This window comes from Gavialis gangeticus, unplaced genomic scaffold (genome assembly GCF_001723915.1).
Source record: "Gavialis gangeticus isolate Ggan-Ray unplaced genomic scaffold, GavGan_comp1, whole genome shotgun sequence".
Lineage (NCBI taxonomy): Eukaryota > Metazoa > Chordata > Crocodylia > Gavialidae > Gavialis > Gavialis gangeticus.
In genome coordinates this window covers 14,480,913-14,495,970 of record NW_017729018.1, presented here as the reverse complement: position 1 = coordinate 14,495,970, position 15,058 = coordinate 14,480,913, and the positions used below count along the sequence as shown (strand labels likewise).

General features: G+C 56.0%; 1 protein-coding gene across 1 annotated transcript in view; it reads left to right on the top strand.

The window, feature by feature from the left end:
- MAST3 (microtubule associated serine/threonine kinase 3) overlaps positions 1-15,052 on the top strand; it is a 32,644-nt gene extending 17,592 nt beyond the window's left edge. The window contains exons 9-26 of the mRNA XM_019513641.1: positions 1,187-1,319; positions 2,540-2,607; positions 3,173-3,258; positions 3,979-4,187; positions 4,872-5,010; positions 5,413-5,545; positions 5,693-5,858; positions 6,370-6,471; positions 6,910-7,032; positions 7,175-7,284; positions 8,270-8,424; positions 8,871-9,103; positions 9,474-9,674; positions 10,178-10,404; positions 10,661-10,783; positions 11,476-11,612; positions 12,227-12,408; positions 12,837-15,052. Of these exons, the coding sequence (XP_019369186.1) occupies positions 1,187-1,319; positions 2,540-2,607; positions 3,173-3,258; positions 3,979-4,187; positions 4,872-5,010; positions 5,413-5,545; positions 5,693-5,858; positions 6,370-6,471; positions 6,910-7,032; positions 7,175-7,284; positions 8,270-8,424; positions 8,871-9,103; positions 9,474-9,674; positions 10,178-10,404; positions 10,661-10,783; positions 11,476-11,612; positions 12,227-12,408; positions 12,837-14,071 (3,762 nt within the window). The 3' untranslated portion in view covers positions 14,072-15,052. The remainder of the gene's footprint in view (positions 1-1,186; positions 1,320-2,539; positions 2,608-3,172; positions 3,259-3,978; positions 4,188-4,871; positions 5,011-5,412; positions 5,546-5,692; positions 5,859-6,369; positions 6,472-6,909; positions 7,033-7,174; positions 7,285-8,269; positions 8,425-8,870; positions 9,104-9,473; positions 9,675-10,177; positions 10,405-10,660; positions 10,784-11,475; positions 11,613-12,226; positions 12,409-12,836) is intronic.
- The last annotated feature ends 6 nt before the right edge of the window (positions 15,053-15,058 follow it).

Genomic DNA, 15,058 nt, shown 5'->3' with positions numbered 1-15,058 from the left:
CAGCACCTTGCCCCTTGCTGATGGAGTGCTGGGGTTCATCCACCATCAGATCATTGAGTTGGCCCGAGACTGCTTGGCTAAGTCCCAGGGAGCCCTCATCACCTCGCGCTACTTCATGGAACTGCAGGAAAAGCTGGAGAAGATGCTGCGAGACGTAAGCATCTGGCCCGCACCCCCTTTCTGGCTCCCTGCGGCCTGCCGGCTCTGTGGTGACCTTGCAGCTTTTGTCTCCCCTTCTACAGGCCCAGGAGCGTTCAGAGAGTGAGGAAGTGAGGTTTGTAGACCAGCTGGTGAGGAAGCTGCTGATAATAATATCTCGACCGGCCCGCCTTCTAGAGTGCTTGGTAAGAGATACTCACGGCTTCGCTGCAGTCAGAGTGCATGCGCTCAGCTCTGGCCTCTGTGTTGTGCGGGCTGGGCTCAGTGGTCAGGGAGAAAATCTGAGTCCCCAGCAGAGGCGTCCCCTGCATTTTCATGCACAGAGCAGCTCCTGTGCACGCCGTCTGCCCTGTAGAAGGTCCAGCTCAATCCCAGTGGGATGTCCGGATGGAACAGGGCCGTTCCCTTGGGCCCACTCACTGGAGGTGGGTGTCAGGCTAGTGGTTATATAACTTGGTTGGTCTGGAGAGATCAGCTGAAGCCAGTACAGACATTCAGAATTATTAATGAAGAGGGACGCAGGGCTGGGAGGGATGCTTAATCTGCTTTGCTGCTTCTCATGCCCTGCTCTAGCTTTTATCCTATACTGAACTTCCCAAACATTCTGCTTCAGGGATTAATCTGGTTTGAAACCCTGCAACTGGACCTTCGTTAAATCTTCAAATCTCTCTTGCGGGGTCTAACTGGAGATTTGTTTTAGCATATCCCACAGCTGGAAGGAATAACACTGCCTAGGCACAGAGCCAGGCTGTCCTCTGAAAAATGCCCTCAAACTCCAGGGCACAAGATGAAATCTTTATCCAGGCTTGTGTGCCTGGAGGGTTTATGCCGGAAGCAGAAACACCAACCAGTCTGTGCTGTGTCGCAAAATGCCAGAGCAGAAGTGGGCCGGCTCAGATCAGTACTTGCTCTAGCCCCGTTCAAAGACATTCATGCCTTCAGGCACGGGGATGCCCGGAGTGCGGCAGGGGAGGACGGACGTTAAGGCAGAGTCCTGTACTGACTGCGCGTGCTCTTCACTGTGCAGGAGTTCGATCCCGAGGAGTTCTATCACCTGCTGGAAGCCGCGGAAGGCCATGCCAAAGTTGGGCAGGGGATAAAGACAGACATCCCACGCTACATCATCAGCCAACTGGGGCTCGCTAAGGACCCCCTGGAGGGTAGGGAAACGTGCAGTGCTCAAGCTGGGAACAGGATGCAGCACTGCTTGCCCCCAGGCTGTGGTTATTGGGTAGACGTCGCCCTGTCCAGGAAAGTGTCCCATTCCCAGACAAACAGCTGCCCACATCCTGCCACATCAGTGCTGCTGATGCTGGGGGCAGCCTTGCTACTGTCTTGAGGGGGCTGGAGTCTCCCTGGGAGCGTTGTGCTCTCCCTGGGGTGGCCTCTTGAGGCTGGGGTGAATGTGGTGGCGCAGGATGGTGGTGGAGCTGGTGCTGTCAAGACAAACAGACGGCTTGTCCAGCCAGCACTGCTGCTGGTAAGTCGGCTGAGATGCATGTTTACGGTGACGCCGAGCTTGCAGGTCTGCGCAAAGCTCCTGTGCAAGCTGCCAGCCGGGTAGGCAAAAGGGCTAGTATGTGGTGTGTGCCGTGTCCTGCCCCCTCCCACCCATCCTGCTCACAGCAGAGGGCAGGTGTGTCCTGAAGTGAGCCTAGGCCTCCTAACCTCCTTCCAGGCATTGCATGGCCAGTGTCTGGTACAGCCATAACAGTTTTGCTGTCTCCCCACTTGGGTGTCATCCCCTTAGCCAATATATATGCATCAGATGCAAACCCCTCCACTGGCTGCTTCAGAGGCCAAGTGGGAGCCCTCTCGGAGTGAAAGGCAGCAGTCACTTTGGCTGGTGGTGACAGATTGTGTTCCTGTGAGGATGCTCAATCCCCTATGCCTGAAAAGCAGGTGGTATCAGATCGCTCTGCACGGAGATGAAGTTGGATGTATCAGCCACCAAAGGCAGCAAGGCTCAGCAGGCGGTGGTGGCGTGGTGCAGGTTCCAGGCCTGTGTCCCAGACTTTCCTGGCCAGACCCTCGCTCCATTTTCATTAGTGCTCACTCAACGGAAGTAAAGTAGATTACTTTCAAGAACACTTAATCCATGAGAAGTCAAAGCTCAAGGGAATCTTAATCCACAGAGAGAGCACAGAGAGGGCTGTGGAACAGATAGAGTTATATACAAGTTCAACTCTCCAGTGTGGTAGTGACGTAGTGATGTTGTAGTTCTGACCCTGGGATGCCATGACCCAGAGTTTTCCAGTGGCAGGTCTTAGCTGGAGCCCCTGGAATCCAGCTGGACAGATGTCATTCCCATGCTGTCTCGAACCGCAGCAGTGTGCCAGCAGTGCTATCAGATGGCTGACAGCTGTTTTTCCCCCCGTAGAGATGGTTCAGCTGGATCAGTTGGATGGTGGGAATACTGTTGCTCCAGAAGCAGATGACCCCCCCGAGGTGAGTACGGCCAGCAGAGTCAGCATTTGCTGTCCCTGCTCGGACCTTCCTGCTTTTGCATGTACTGTGTACAACGTTAACGTCTAGCATCCTGTATGCAAATGGCCTTCCGGCATCGCCGTACCCCAGGAAGATTAGCGTTTGAGCTCCCCCATCCATAAAGGACTGATGAAGCTGTGTGGGTTTTCAGGCATTTTTGATGGTAGACATCGTGTAGATGCCCAGTCCCGTGCTCACGCCCTCAAAATGGCACCTGGGCATGTGGAATAGGCATGGCAGGAGGCCGGATTTGGCTTGCAGTTCATTGCCTGCGTGGTGTAGTGGGTTCCTGGTTGGGTAGTTTCCCATGATGGTGCGAGATGGCACCACTCCAGCAAGTGGGTCTAGCGAGCATCCGATGGCAGGACTGTCGTCTGGTGAGACAGCTTCCCTGGGTGTGGGGGGTGCACTGGACAGTCACAGGGATGGTGAATCAGGGAACATGTGTATAGTGATCTGTAACAGTTCCAGGATTGCAGAAGGCCGGATATATCCCTCTGTGTCTGTCTGTCTGTGACTCACTCAGAGCCGGGCTTCAGCTGCCACTTATCGAAGGAAACCATGCGAGAGCGACTTTGAGACCATCAAGCTGATCAGCAACGGGGCCTATGGGTGAGTTGTGGGAGGCTACTGCTTCCACACAGGATGCTTGGGAGCCAGCATGCCTGGGCACTGGAGGCTGCATTGAGCAGTCCCCAGTCCTGACAGCAGACACTGGCTGCTGTTTTCAAATACAGGACCTGAACAGTCTTGCTGTCTCCTTTAAGAAAGCACAAATGTCAGAGAGTAGAGAGGAGCAGCAGGCCCAGTGCTTCTGGTTCCTTGCAGCTGCTTCTGGCGTCGCTTGGCCAGTCAGGGTAGAGACTTTCCGCTAGAATTGGTGAGCCTAAGCTCTTGCCTTCAGTGTGGCGTTCTAGTGCCTGCCCACCAGTTCCTCCAGGTCCACGCTGGCTTACTGCCCAGGTAGCAGCTCCCACCTCGCTGCAGTGATGTTGCTTAGTAAGACGGGCCTTGCTGGCAGCATGCTTGGAAATGCCCATTTTACTTGACCCAACTGTAGATGATGCCACGGAGAGCACTGTGCATGGTTGGTTAGCAGCAAATGCTTAGAAAGCCGGGGGCGGAAGACTTGGAGTCCTGAGCATGTGCTCTGGATGGCAGATCGGGGCTGCTTGTAGGAATGCATTTTGGAGTAGACCGCCCAGCTGTTCTGGATGTATGCATGTGACAGTGGCCACAGGGCTCTGTCTGAATCCTGCAGTGCCCTCGCGGTGCTGGCAGGTGCCGAAGGCTGCTGCTCAGGGAGCCGTTGTCTGTCTTTCTCCCGTGCAGGGCGGTGTATCTGGTGAGGCACAAAGAGACCCGCCAGCGCTTTGCCATAAAGAAAATTAACAAGCAGAACCTTGTTCTGCGGAACCAGATCCAGCAGGTGTTTGTGGAGCGGGACATCCTGACTTTTGCCGAGAACCCCTTCGTGGTCAGCATGTTTTGTTCCTTTGAGACCAGGAGGCACCTGTGCATGGTGATGGAGTATGTGGAAGGTGAGTGCTGAAGCTGCAGCTCTTAAAGCAGATGTAAAACCTCCCTGCTGTCTTCATGCAGGGGAATGGAGGGCTCCCCGGTGTCGGGGTTGTTGTCCAGGCAGGCCAATGACGCCTTTGGGCAATGAACCCTTGGCACCAAGTGTCCTGTGCCCTGCCAGAGTGCACACGCCCCTGCCCTGCACTCCCCTGCCTGCTCTGTCCCTGCGAGCAGGCAGCAGGGTGAGGAACTCAGGACTTCCCCTGCCCAGTCAACTTCTTTCCTGTGTCGAGCAGAGGCACAAGGGTCTTGTGCTGCCCCTGAGGGGACTGAGTGCGTGCGCAGGAGCAGAGCATCAAATGAAACATAAATTGGCCCAGTTTAGCTTTCACTTCCTGCATAGTTAAGGGCATAGGGCAGTCACCACAGGGCAGCTGAGGTGTTCCCAGATGCTGACCCCTCTTACCCTCAGGCCAAAGGATATGGGGACTCCATGGAGCTCAGAGCCCCACGTTGGGGTGCTGCCATGCTGCATCAGGTGGTAGCTGCCTGAAGCAGGATGTGGGGTGCACTGGCCTCTGGCCTGACTTGGTGTGGGGAATCTTCACTCCCCGGTGAGGAAAGGCTTCAGGAAACCCTCCTTCCGCCCACTGAGTCTCATGTGTGGTCATGTGTGGATCCCAGAGGGTCTGTGTGTCCCGCAGGGGGAGACTGCGCCACGCTGCTGAAGAACATGGGCCCTCTGCCAGTTGACATGGCCAGGATGTACTTTGCTGAGACTGTCCTTGCCCTGGAGTATCTCCACAACTATGGGATTGTGCACAGGGACCTCAAGCCTGACAAGTAAGGACACGGGGTGGGGCAGACCCAGGGGTCTCCGGGGTAGAAGTGGCTGGATCTAAGCGGGGGCAGGGAGAGGGGTTCCCTCTGCTTCCCTGAGGGATGGATGGGCCCCGCTCCAGGTTCAGTAATCCCATGGCAAGAGCAGAAAGCAGCCAGTCCTTTCACTGTAGGCTTCTGAGCTGGGCCCTGCTTCTCAGCCTCTGTTTAGCAAGGTACCAGTGGGATGGGTAAAGGGCGAGTGACGGCACATGCTGGCTCACAGGCATCTTCCCAGAAGGCCTGGCTTCTGTGTCTTTCTGCCTCTGCTGCATCCCCTGGAGCTGGAAGCACTGGCTCTTCCCCCTCTCCCTGCTTTGTGCTGGAGACATGAACCAGGCAGGTCACTCGTGCATATCTGTGCAGTTTGCTGATCACGTCGATGGGTCACATCAAGCTGACAGACTTTGGCCTGTCCAAGATTGGGCTGATGAACATGACCACAAACTTGTACGAAGGACACATGACAAAGGATACTCGGGAGTTCATGGACAAGCAGGTACAGTCAGGACCCCAGCAAGTGCGGGCATTGTCTAAAGCACTTCCCAGGCCTCTGGGAAAGGGTGGGAGGGCTGCCCACGTCCCTCCTGCAAGCCAGGGTGGCTGTGGAGTGGCACAGGAGTCAAGCTGGCTTCTTCACACACAGGTGTGTGGCACACCCGAGTACATCGCACCAGAGGTGATCTTAATGCAGGGCTATGGGAAGCCAGTCGACTGGTGGGCGATGGGTATCATCCTGTACGAGTTCCTCGTGGGCTGTGTCCCCTTCTTTGGTGACACGCCGGAAGAGCTCTTCGGGCAGGTGATCAGCGGTAGGTCTCCGGTGATGTTGGTGACTCTTGGGTGGGCTCTGAGGGGGCTCTTGGGGTTTTGCCATTTCAAGCCTTGCTCTTCCTTTGGCTCATAGCAGCTCTGGGATAGGGGTTAGGTATTCGGGTCAGGGTCCCTGGCTGCTGGGCTCCTGCATATTCTGCTTCTGTGCCACATTCAGCCCCTGAGCCTTGCCCTTTGGGGTCTGAATATCAATAAGACTTTAGTCTTCTGAATCCTCTTTCATCCAAGAACTCTGAAGGGCTTGGCAAGCACTAACCAAGTAGCGTGTGCCTGCAGTGGTGAGTGGGCACCTCTCCCGGCTCAGACTGGGCATTGGAGCAGCACCCGCTTTGTAGCTCGCGAGAGTGGGACAGGGGCAGAAGACACTGGTGGAGGGGTTTAGTGTCCTATATTGTGTTGGTGCCTCCAAAGAAGTTGCTGGTTGTCTGGAGCTGAATGCACTTAGCTCTCATGGGAGGAGGCACCTTGTGAGGCTTTCTTCTGTTTCAGATGAAATCATGTGGCCTGAAGGAGACGAGGCGCTTCCTGCTGATGCCCAAGACTTGATCATGAGCCTGCTGAGGCAGTGTCCACTCGAACGCGTAGGCACTGGTATGTGGCTTCAGGCCTTGCTGTGTGGCTTGAACCCCGTGTGCACTGTGGGGCCAGGGCTCCTGCATGGCGGCTGCTCCGCACTTGTCAGTTTGAGGCTGCCCTTGGTTTGGGGTGGCCCCTGGTATGCCTGGGATTACCTCTGGGCACCTATCCCAGCTCTGCATGGTGTGGGTTGCACTTGGCTATCCTCCGTGGTTCTGTGCAGTTCAGCCCTGAGCACGCCTTTCCTGCAAGCCGTGTTGTGCCACGGGGCTTGGATTTACTTTGGGACACTGAAGCCAGATGGGTATAGAGCACAGTTCCAGTGTGCCCACGTCACCCGCTTTGGGTGCGGTCACTCAGACTCGTCCCAGAGCGAGCGCTAGGGAGGTTCTGGGGGCACGGAGCTTGCCGATGGGCAGCTCTGTAACGGCAGGTTTCTGTGCTGGGCACTAGGCGGTGTGCACGAGGTGAAGCATCACTCCTTCTTCCACAACCTGGACTGGAATGGGCTGCTGCGACAGAAGGCAGAGTTCATCCCCCAGCTGGAGTCCGAGGACGACACCAGCTATTTTGACAGTAAGGCCAGTTTGGGCTTGTCTCCTGTACAAACCATTGTCCCAACTTGTTTTCATGGTGGGGCTGTGTCTGGTGCTGGTTGGGGGTATGGCGTGCCTGCTGGATGCTGCTCTTGGTAGCTTTTGCTGCTGCTTGCTTCTAGCTCGCACGGAGCGGTACCGCCACTTGGACTCTGAGGATGAAGAGACCAATGATGAGGAGTCGTCTGTGGAGATTGGTCAGTTCTCCTCATGCTCCCACCGCTTTAGCAAGGTATCGGAAGTGGCCCATGGAGCCCAGTAGGAGGGAGGGCTTAGTACAGTGGTTCTTAACATTTTTAGTCTCAAGGCCCTTCTTGGAAAATGCTGGCTCTTTGTTTTCATTCATTTTTGACTACAGAGCAATAATAAAGCAATTATTTTGTTGCAAAGAACCTAGACCACAACAATTCATAATGTTTTTAACACCACAGATTTCTGTTTGAAATCTTTGGGTTTATCCTGTAAATCGTGTTTGCATAGCTAACAGTGCTAACACTGTGTCCCCCCCTGTGGCACCCTTGAAAGGCTCTCAAGGCACCCCAGGTGCCACAGCCTCCTTGTAGAGAGCTGCTTCTTCCCTCCAGCACCCCAGAGCCTGGGGCTTGCACACTGACGGCGGCGTGCAGGGGTGTCAGCGCCCTGTTGGGCGTTCTGCACTCCAGCAGGCACGTTAAAGCCCGGAGAGCCGGCTCTTCTTGCAGGAGCAGCTTAGGGAGTGCTGCAGCGTGTGCTCCAGAAAGGTGGGTGGCAAGTTAGCAGGGGGACCTCTTTCCTTTGAAGCCAGCCCTGAGCCACCCTCCGTCTGGTGCTACAGAGATGTGACTGGGTTGCTGGAGGGGCTGCCCTGCGTGCGAGCCCCAGTCTGCCCCATGGATCTCCTGGCACCTTGCAAATGGGTGGGAGGAGGGGAAGTGTTAGTTCTGGCGTGTCTGCTGGACTGTCTCTTGCTGCTGCTTGCTCAGGTTCCCCGGTGTTTCCACTGGGCTGGTATTCTCCCTCTCTTGGCATGTGGCCTTGCTGTGCACTGTTAAGCAGCTAGCACGTCCCATCTCAGAGAGGGCTCACGTCGTGTTGGTTGGCAAGAGATCCCTGCAGATGATGTGTAAAGACTGGGTTCTTGGCTGAGCCGTAGCCTGGCGGTCAGTCACCATGGGGATCCTGCAGCAGCCCCTGGTCACCAGCCTCTGCTGCCCACTAACACGGCCTCTCTCCTGCAGGTGTACAGCAGCTCCGAGTACCTTGCAGCTCACTCAGCCCTCGGCCTCTCATCTTCTGAGCGAAGTCACAGTGAGGAGAAGGAGGACAGGCCAGAACGGTGGGACAGGAGCTCAGGAGATGAGGAGAAGAGCCGGGTGTCAAACACAGAGGCCAGGTAAGGGGTGAGCTGCAGGGGGGGACATGCATGGGGGCCCGGCTGAATCTGGGTTTCTGGGAGCAGAGCCTTGTTGGTACTCCAGCAGATGTGGGCTCCAAGGTCCTTCTGTGGAGAGGAAGATGCATGGAGCAGGGAGGAGAGGGTGTGGGGCCTCAAGCTGTTGCCATCGTTCTCCAGGTGGCCCTGGACTCTTGGCTGCACATTGCTTTGGGCTGTTTGATGGGGTAGCAGGGAATCCTTTTCCCAGCTGCTGCTTTGAAATCCTGACTGAGGCGGTGGAGCCCCAGAGCAGCGGCCTTGTGGAAAAGACACTGTGGTTGCAAAAGTGACGTAGTGGGGATGTGCCCTGTGGCACTGTGATGGTGTGGGTCGGGGTGATGCAGTTTCTGGTCCCTCCAGCCTAAACTGTGTCGCTGTCCTGACCATCTCTCTGTTACTGCCAGGCTCCGATCATGGACGTCCTGTGGCTCAACACCCTACTCCTCCCGGCATGAGCGAAGCCATAGCCCGGCCACCTTGACCAGCACCTACAGCCTGGAGACCATGCCCAAGTTTGCTTTCTCCTCTGAGGATGAGAGCCCCTGTCCGGGCCCACAGAAGCGGGAGCGGCCGGTGTTTGTGCTGGGAGACCCTGAGGCAGGGGCAGGAGGAGCAGCAAAGTCTTCCACGTTGTCGGGTATGCAACAGCTTCCTTGGAGCACAGCTCCTTGCCCCGGGCCCTTGGGTCATGGCAGCATGTTGGGTCATCAGGAGAGAGCTCTTGAGTGTTGATCCTGCTCAGAGAGGGCAGGGGCAGCCTCAGGGAACATGGGAGTAACCCACTGGAGCAAAGTGACCTCAGCCAGGTGCTTGCTATGCAGCAGTCTTGAGCTCGGCCAGTGCCTGTGGGAAGAGGTTGGTGCTGAAGAGGGATGTGGCATTAAGGGCAGTAGCTCTTAGACTCAGTGCTGCTCCAGCGAGCAGTTTTCCTCAGGTTGGCCATTGACCAGGGCTGCTCTCTGCCCTCCAGAAGCACTGACCTGCTGGCTCCTTCTCCCTCTATCCAGCTGATCTTGTCAATCTGAACCGCATCCGCCTGCGGAGCAACAGCACCGGGACCAAGAACTCCAGCCCCCGGGGCCTGGAGCCTGGAGCCAGCCGCCGCCTGGGCAGCCAGAAGGATGCTTCAGAGAGGCAGAGGGCATCCGTGGGAAGCAGAGTGCCCAAGTCTGCCTCGGTCTCAGCCCTGTCCTTGATCATCACCTCAGGTGAGTGGGAAGTGGCTGCTGCATCTGACTTTCTGAGGAGCCGTGAGGCACATCTGGTTCTTTGGGCTGTAACCCCCTGCTCCTCCTGTGCCAGCTGCTGTGCCCGTGGAGCTGCCTGCCTCAGGCCTCCTGCAGCTTGAGGTGTCACTGAGGAATGAGCCTGGTTTTTAGCAGGCAGCCCCTGCCCAGCTACCCTGATGCTGCCCGCAGCGGAGGCCATGGCAGCACGCAAGAGCGGGGACGCAGATGTGGCTGTTAGGGGAGCTGACAAGTCCACTCTAGGCCCCAGCTGCGATAAGTCAATGGAAAACTACACGAGTGACTTGTGGCTCAGGGTCTTTCTGCCTCCTCTGTGAGCTGACTGAGGCCATCCTCTCAGGCATGTTCTTCCTGCTTGTGAGCCACATCTCAGCCCTGTCCCATTTAATAGCAGCCAGGTTAGCAAACCAGGGGTCCGTGCAGGGTTTTTACAGGGGAAACAAAGTGCTCTCTGTTGCTTACAGATGACTGTGGCGGTGGAGCCCTGATGAGCCCCATCTCCCCCCGCTCTCTCTCTTCCAACCCTTCATCCCGTGACTCCTCCCCGAGCCGAGATTCCTCCCTCACCATCACCAGCCTGCGACCGCCCATCACCATCCACAGCTCCGGCAAGAAATACGGCTTCACCCTGCGTGCCATCCGTGTGTACATGGGGGACAGCGATGTGTACGCGGTCCATCACATGGTGTGGGTGAGTGACGGGAAACTCTGTGCGGGAAGGGTGTGGAGGTGGGTTGTGCTCTCCACCCTTAGCAGCACATTGACAAGGGCAGGAGGTAAATGCAAAGGTAGAGGAAGCCTTGCGACGAGCCCCAAGGGGAGAGGGAAGAGGAGCTAGCAGACTATTCAGAGGCCAGTGCCTCTCTGCACTGATCTGTGCACCCAGGCACTGTGTGAATGACCTTCAGGCTGCCTCCAAGTACTACTTCCTGGCTCTTCTATTCCAGAGCGTGGAAGATGGGAGCCCTGCCCAGGAAGCAGGGCTGAAAGCGGGTGATCTCATCACACATGTGAACGGGGAGTCCGTCCTGGGGCTAGTTCACAGGGATGTTGTGGAGTTACTCCTGAAGGTAAGAGACCTGTGTTTGCTGACAGGTGGCTGATCTTGAGCTGTCCTTTTCTTTTCCTGCTTGTCTTTCCTTGGAGCCCACCGGTAGGCTAAACCAGGAAATATCCCAAGGGCCAGGTCCATGCTAGCAGTTGTGTGTGAATTATTACAGGACAGACCCAGCTCTGTCGCAGAGGCATCCCCCTGTCCTGAGGCAGGTTTCCAAGAGGAAATACGAGCAGGGTGGCTGGGGGCTTTGTGCTTCTCCTGCCTGGGCCCTGGGGAGAGGGGTCCTTTCCTCTGTGGTCCAGACTCTTCACTCTTCTCATTCAGTGCTGGCAAGACGTGCGTTTACCTCCAGTGGCTTAAGGAAGCTCTGCCTTGATGTGGTCAATCGTGGTGGGACCTCCAAGGCAGAGTTGCACTTCGGAAGCTGATCCAGAGAAAGCAAATGGATGTAAAGCCGTCTTGCTAGCACGCTTGCAGGGACGGAGTGTTTGGTCCAGCGAGGACTGGGGATCTGAGCAGTAGTGCCAGAGCGTCATATGTGGCACCGCAGAGCCTTATGCCAGTTCTGCCTGGCAGGCTGCCTGCACCACGTCACGCAGTATCTTGAAGGCTGGACTGGGTGATGGCTGTGGTCCCTGCAGACCTTGGAATCCAATTTAAACGTGCTCTTGTTGTACCGGTCACAACTCCTTTTCTGCATCTCAGAGCGGCAACAAGGTAGCACTACGAACTACTGCCTTGGAGAACACGTCCATTAAAATCGGCCCTGCTCGGAAAAACAGCTCCAAGACCCGGATGGCCAGAAGGAGCAAGAAAAGCAGGAAAAGGGACAGCCAGGACCGGTGAGTACAAACAGAGCGGGAGCATGAAATGGTGCCAGGGAAGGCAAATGCTGCTGCACCCTAGCACGCTCCTAGCGAGCAGGTGCCATGTCTTGTTACTAGCAGAAGGGCCCAGCACCATCCCGTCCCTGATGCTGGGCCACCCCCTTCTTGTATGCAAGCGAAAGGCTCATCCTTAGCAGTGGGGTGTCACTCAGCTCTTTAAAACCATTGTATCTGGTAGTGCCACATGACAGCAAGCCCTAGGGCAGACTGATCAAAGCCCCCCCAGGACAGGCTGTGGTGGAGAGCACCGCATCGCCTGTAGAAAAAGGCCCTTGCTATTAATGGCTGCAGTGACTCTTAATGGTGAGGTCTGTGCTGGGGCTCCGTGGCAGGTCTAGCTCTGTGTGGTCTGCCATGGGACACCTTCTGCTGGAAATGGTGACGTGTGACCTCCTCTCCCTGGCACCCTGTGCACAGGTGCTTGGCTGGATGCAGGCTGCACACAGAGTCTTTCTTAAGGGCCAGTTGGTGGAAGTTTGACTTGATGAACCAGGGAGTCTGTGAGCAGCTTGTGTGGTTTCTTTCTTGTGAGTCCCTCCATGTAAACCCTGTCCCCTGCTCTCTTGAAGGAGGAAATGCCTCTTCAAGAAGATCTCCAAGCAGTCAACTGTTCTGCACACCAGCCGCAGCTTCTCCTCTGGCCTCCATCACTCCCTGTCCTCGAGTGAGAGCCTCCCAGGGTCTCCCACACACAGCCTGTCTCCAGGCCCCACAACTCCTTGCCGCAGTCCTGCTCCAGACCTCCCACCAGGTAGGCCTTGGTTCTGCTCATCACCCAGCAGGTTGCCTCTGGGACTGGCTGAAATGTGTGAGTGCGAAGTGGACATGACTAGTGCTTGTGCTCCCAGGCTGTTGGCTGTTCCTGCAGTTGGGCAGAGGCCTGGGAGTGTTTCTGGGTCTGTTTGGTTTGCTCTGGGGCATGTGATAGATGCTTTAAGCCTGCGCCAACCAAAAGGCAGCTGGACCTGGGTCCCTGTGTAACTTGGAGGCTGCAGCACCCTAGAAGAAGGTAGCCGGGTTCGAAGGAGCAGCCCGAGTTAGCTGCGGTCTGGCTGAGGCCTGCTATTCCTCAGGCTGATGCTGGAATTTCTGACTGGCATCTGGTCCCAGCCCTGCGGCGTCCTCAGCAACGTGAACACAGTATCTTAACCAAGCATATTGTTCTTTTCTCTCTGGCAGATGCTGTCTCCCCACAGAGCACGTCCCCCTCCTCCAGCACTCCCACCTCTCCCGCAGGACACATCAGACCAAGCTCTCTGCACGGGCTAGCACCAAAGCTCAGTGGTCAGCGCTACAAGGTGGGGCGCCGGAAGTCCACCAGCAGCATCCCCCCATCCCCCCTTGCATGTACCCCCGCCTCGGTCCCGCAGCCGCCTTCTCCCCAGAGGTCTTCATCACCGTTGCCAAGTTACACCAGAAATGTTCACTCCTTCCAGGGCAAGACGCTGTCTCCCCCCACCATTGTTAGGCAAGTGTCTCGGCCCAGGAGTGCTGAAGGCCCCAGGTCCCCTCTGCTAAAGCGAGTCCAGTCAGCAGAGAAAATAGTCAGCTACATGGCAGAAAAGAAAACGGTCAGCAGTCGGAAGCTCACGCTGGAAATGCCTCCTAGTGATGGGGCAGGGGAGGAGCTGGGAGGGGGTGAGTGTCCTGTCCAGGCTCTGCTTGGGGAGCATGGTGCAGGGGCCTACCCAGGGACCCCCCGGCTGAGGGACTGGCCAGGGGAGAGGCATGACCGAGACCAGGAGCTTGTCATTATGAGGAGGCTGAACCTGTCAGAGCGCCGGGACTCGTTTAAGAAGCAAGAGGCTGTCCAAGAAGTGAGTTTTGATGAGCCCGAGCTGCTGCCAGTCAGCGAGGATAGCGTGAAAGCAGAGCCCGAGCAGAACAGCGAGTGCGTGCTGTGGAGACGTGTTCCTCACACAGCTTCCTGGGTGGAGACCAGGCAGCATTCAGTGTCTGGGGGCCCTTCAGAGCCTCCCAAACCAGAGCAGAAGCCCACACAGGTGCCCCAGATAGCAGTTCAAGGGTCAGAGAGCGATGAACAGGAGACTAATGCTGCTGAGTGGGAGTGCCAAGCGTCTTATCCCATCCAGCTGATGGCCAGGGTTTACACTGAGCAAACAGACGGGACTACAGCAGTGGAATACAAGAGTGTCTCCTCCCAGCGGAGAGACAGCAGGGAGCAGAGAGAGCTCAGTGCGTGGCAAGAGCCCTCACCAGCTGCTGGGCCCTTGCACAGGGCCTGTAGTGGCGAGGAAGCGGTGGGCTCCCCTCGGCCAACCCAAGCCTCTTCTGGGCTGCTGTTGTGGGAGACCACCGGGATCCAGGAACATGAGTGCACAGATGCTGGGATGCCCAAAGCAAGCCAGCAGGAATTGCACGATTGCACTCACAAAAAAGCCAAGGATGAGTAATTGCCATGGCTTAAGGAAAAACCTGGCTGCACGTGAACATGTAGCAAGGTGAGAGGGTTTCAGCTCTGCGCGGACTCCGCGGGGGATGAACTTTCACAGAAGCGCATCCATGTCAGAGACTGGTACACCGCCCAGTTGTGCTGCACTCTTCCTTCTGTACCCCGTGTGTTGGACTTTTACCTCTGTGAGACCATGTGCAGCCGAAACAATTTTAATGTCATCCCCAGCGGGGTGTGAGTATGACCCAATGACTGTACTTATAAAAGGCTTTTTGTACTAACTAGAAAGATGTCCATGTTTTTGTAGAGCAATGGCAGGTTTTTGGGTTTTTTGTGGTAACGGCATTTTTGTGACAGGTTTGAGGGCTTTTGTAAATAGAAAGGACTGGATCCAAATCTTCAGAACTAATTTATTACTTTTGTAAGCTAAGAGGAGGAATAGTAAGATCTGTCCAGGGGGGCTCCCCTGACCTGTGCTAGAGAGAGAATCACAGTTGTTTTCCAAGTGTTTCATAGTCCCACCCCTGACGGGCACTGTTTGTTTTCTGACACTTCTGAGAACCACTTTTTGCCCTTGCTATTAATTTGACTCAGGTGGTAAGGCCCAAAGGGAATGGTGCGGGGCTGAGCTGTTAGGCATGGGTCAGGGTTTGTTGTGCTGGGGCTCTGATCATGCAGGCAGGTATTTTCTTTCCCCCTTCCTAGAAGAGCTGGTCTCCACTGAAGGAAAAAGTGCTTTATGCTGGTGACAGGAGCGTAGGCAGTGCTGTCCTGGCACAGACTCGACGTCCATCTAATTCAGTGCCCTGTTCTCTCCAGTGGCCAATTCCAGATGCCTCGGAGTTGAGCGTAATTTCCTCTTTGTTCAGTGTGGTTGGTTGGGAAGAAAGTGAAGGAAGTTTGAACTGTAATGGTTTGTAAATCCACTCGGACAAAATTGGTTCCCAGCAGTAATGGGGTTGCCTGGTGCTGAAGTCACTGTTATCTA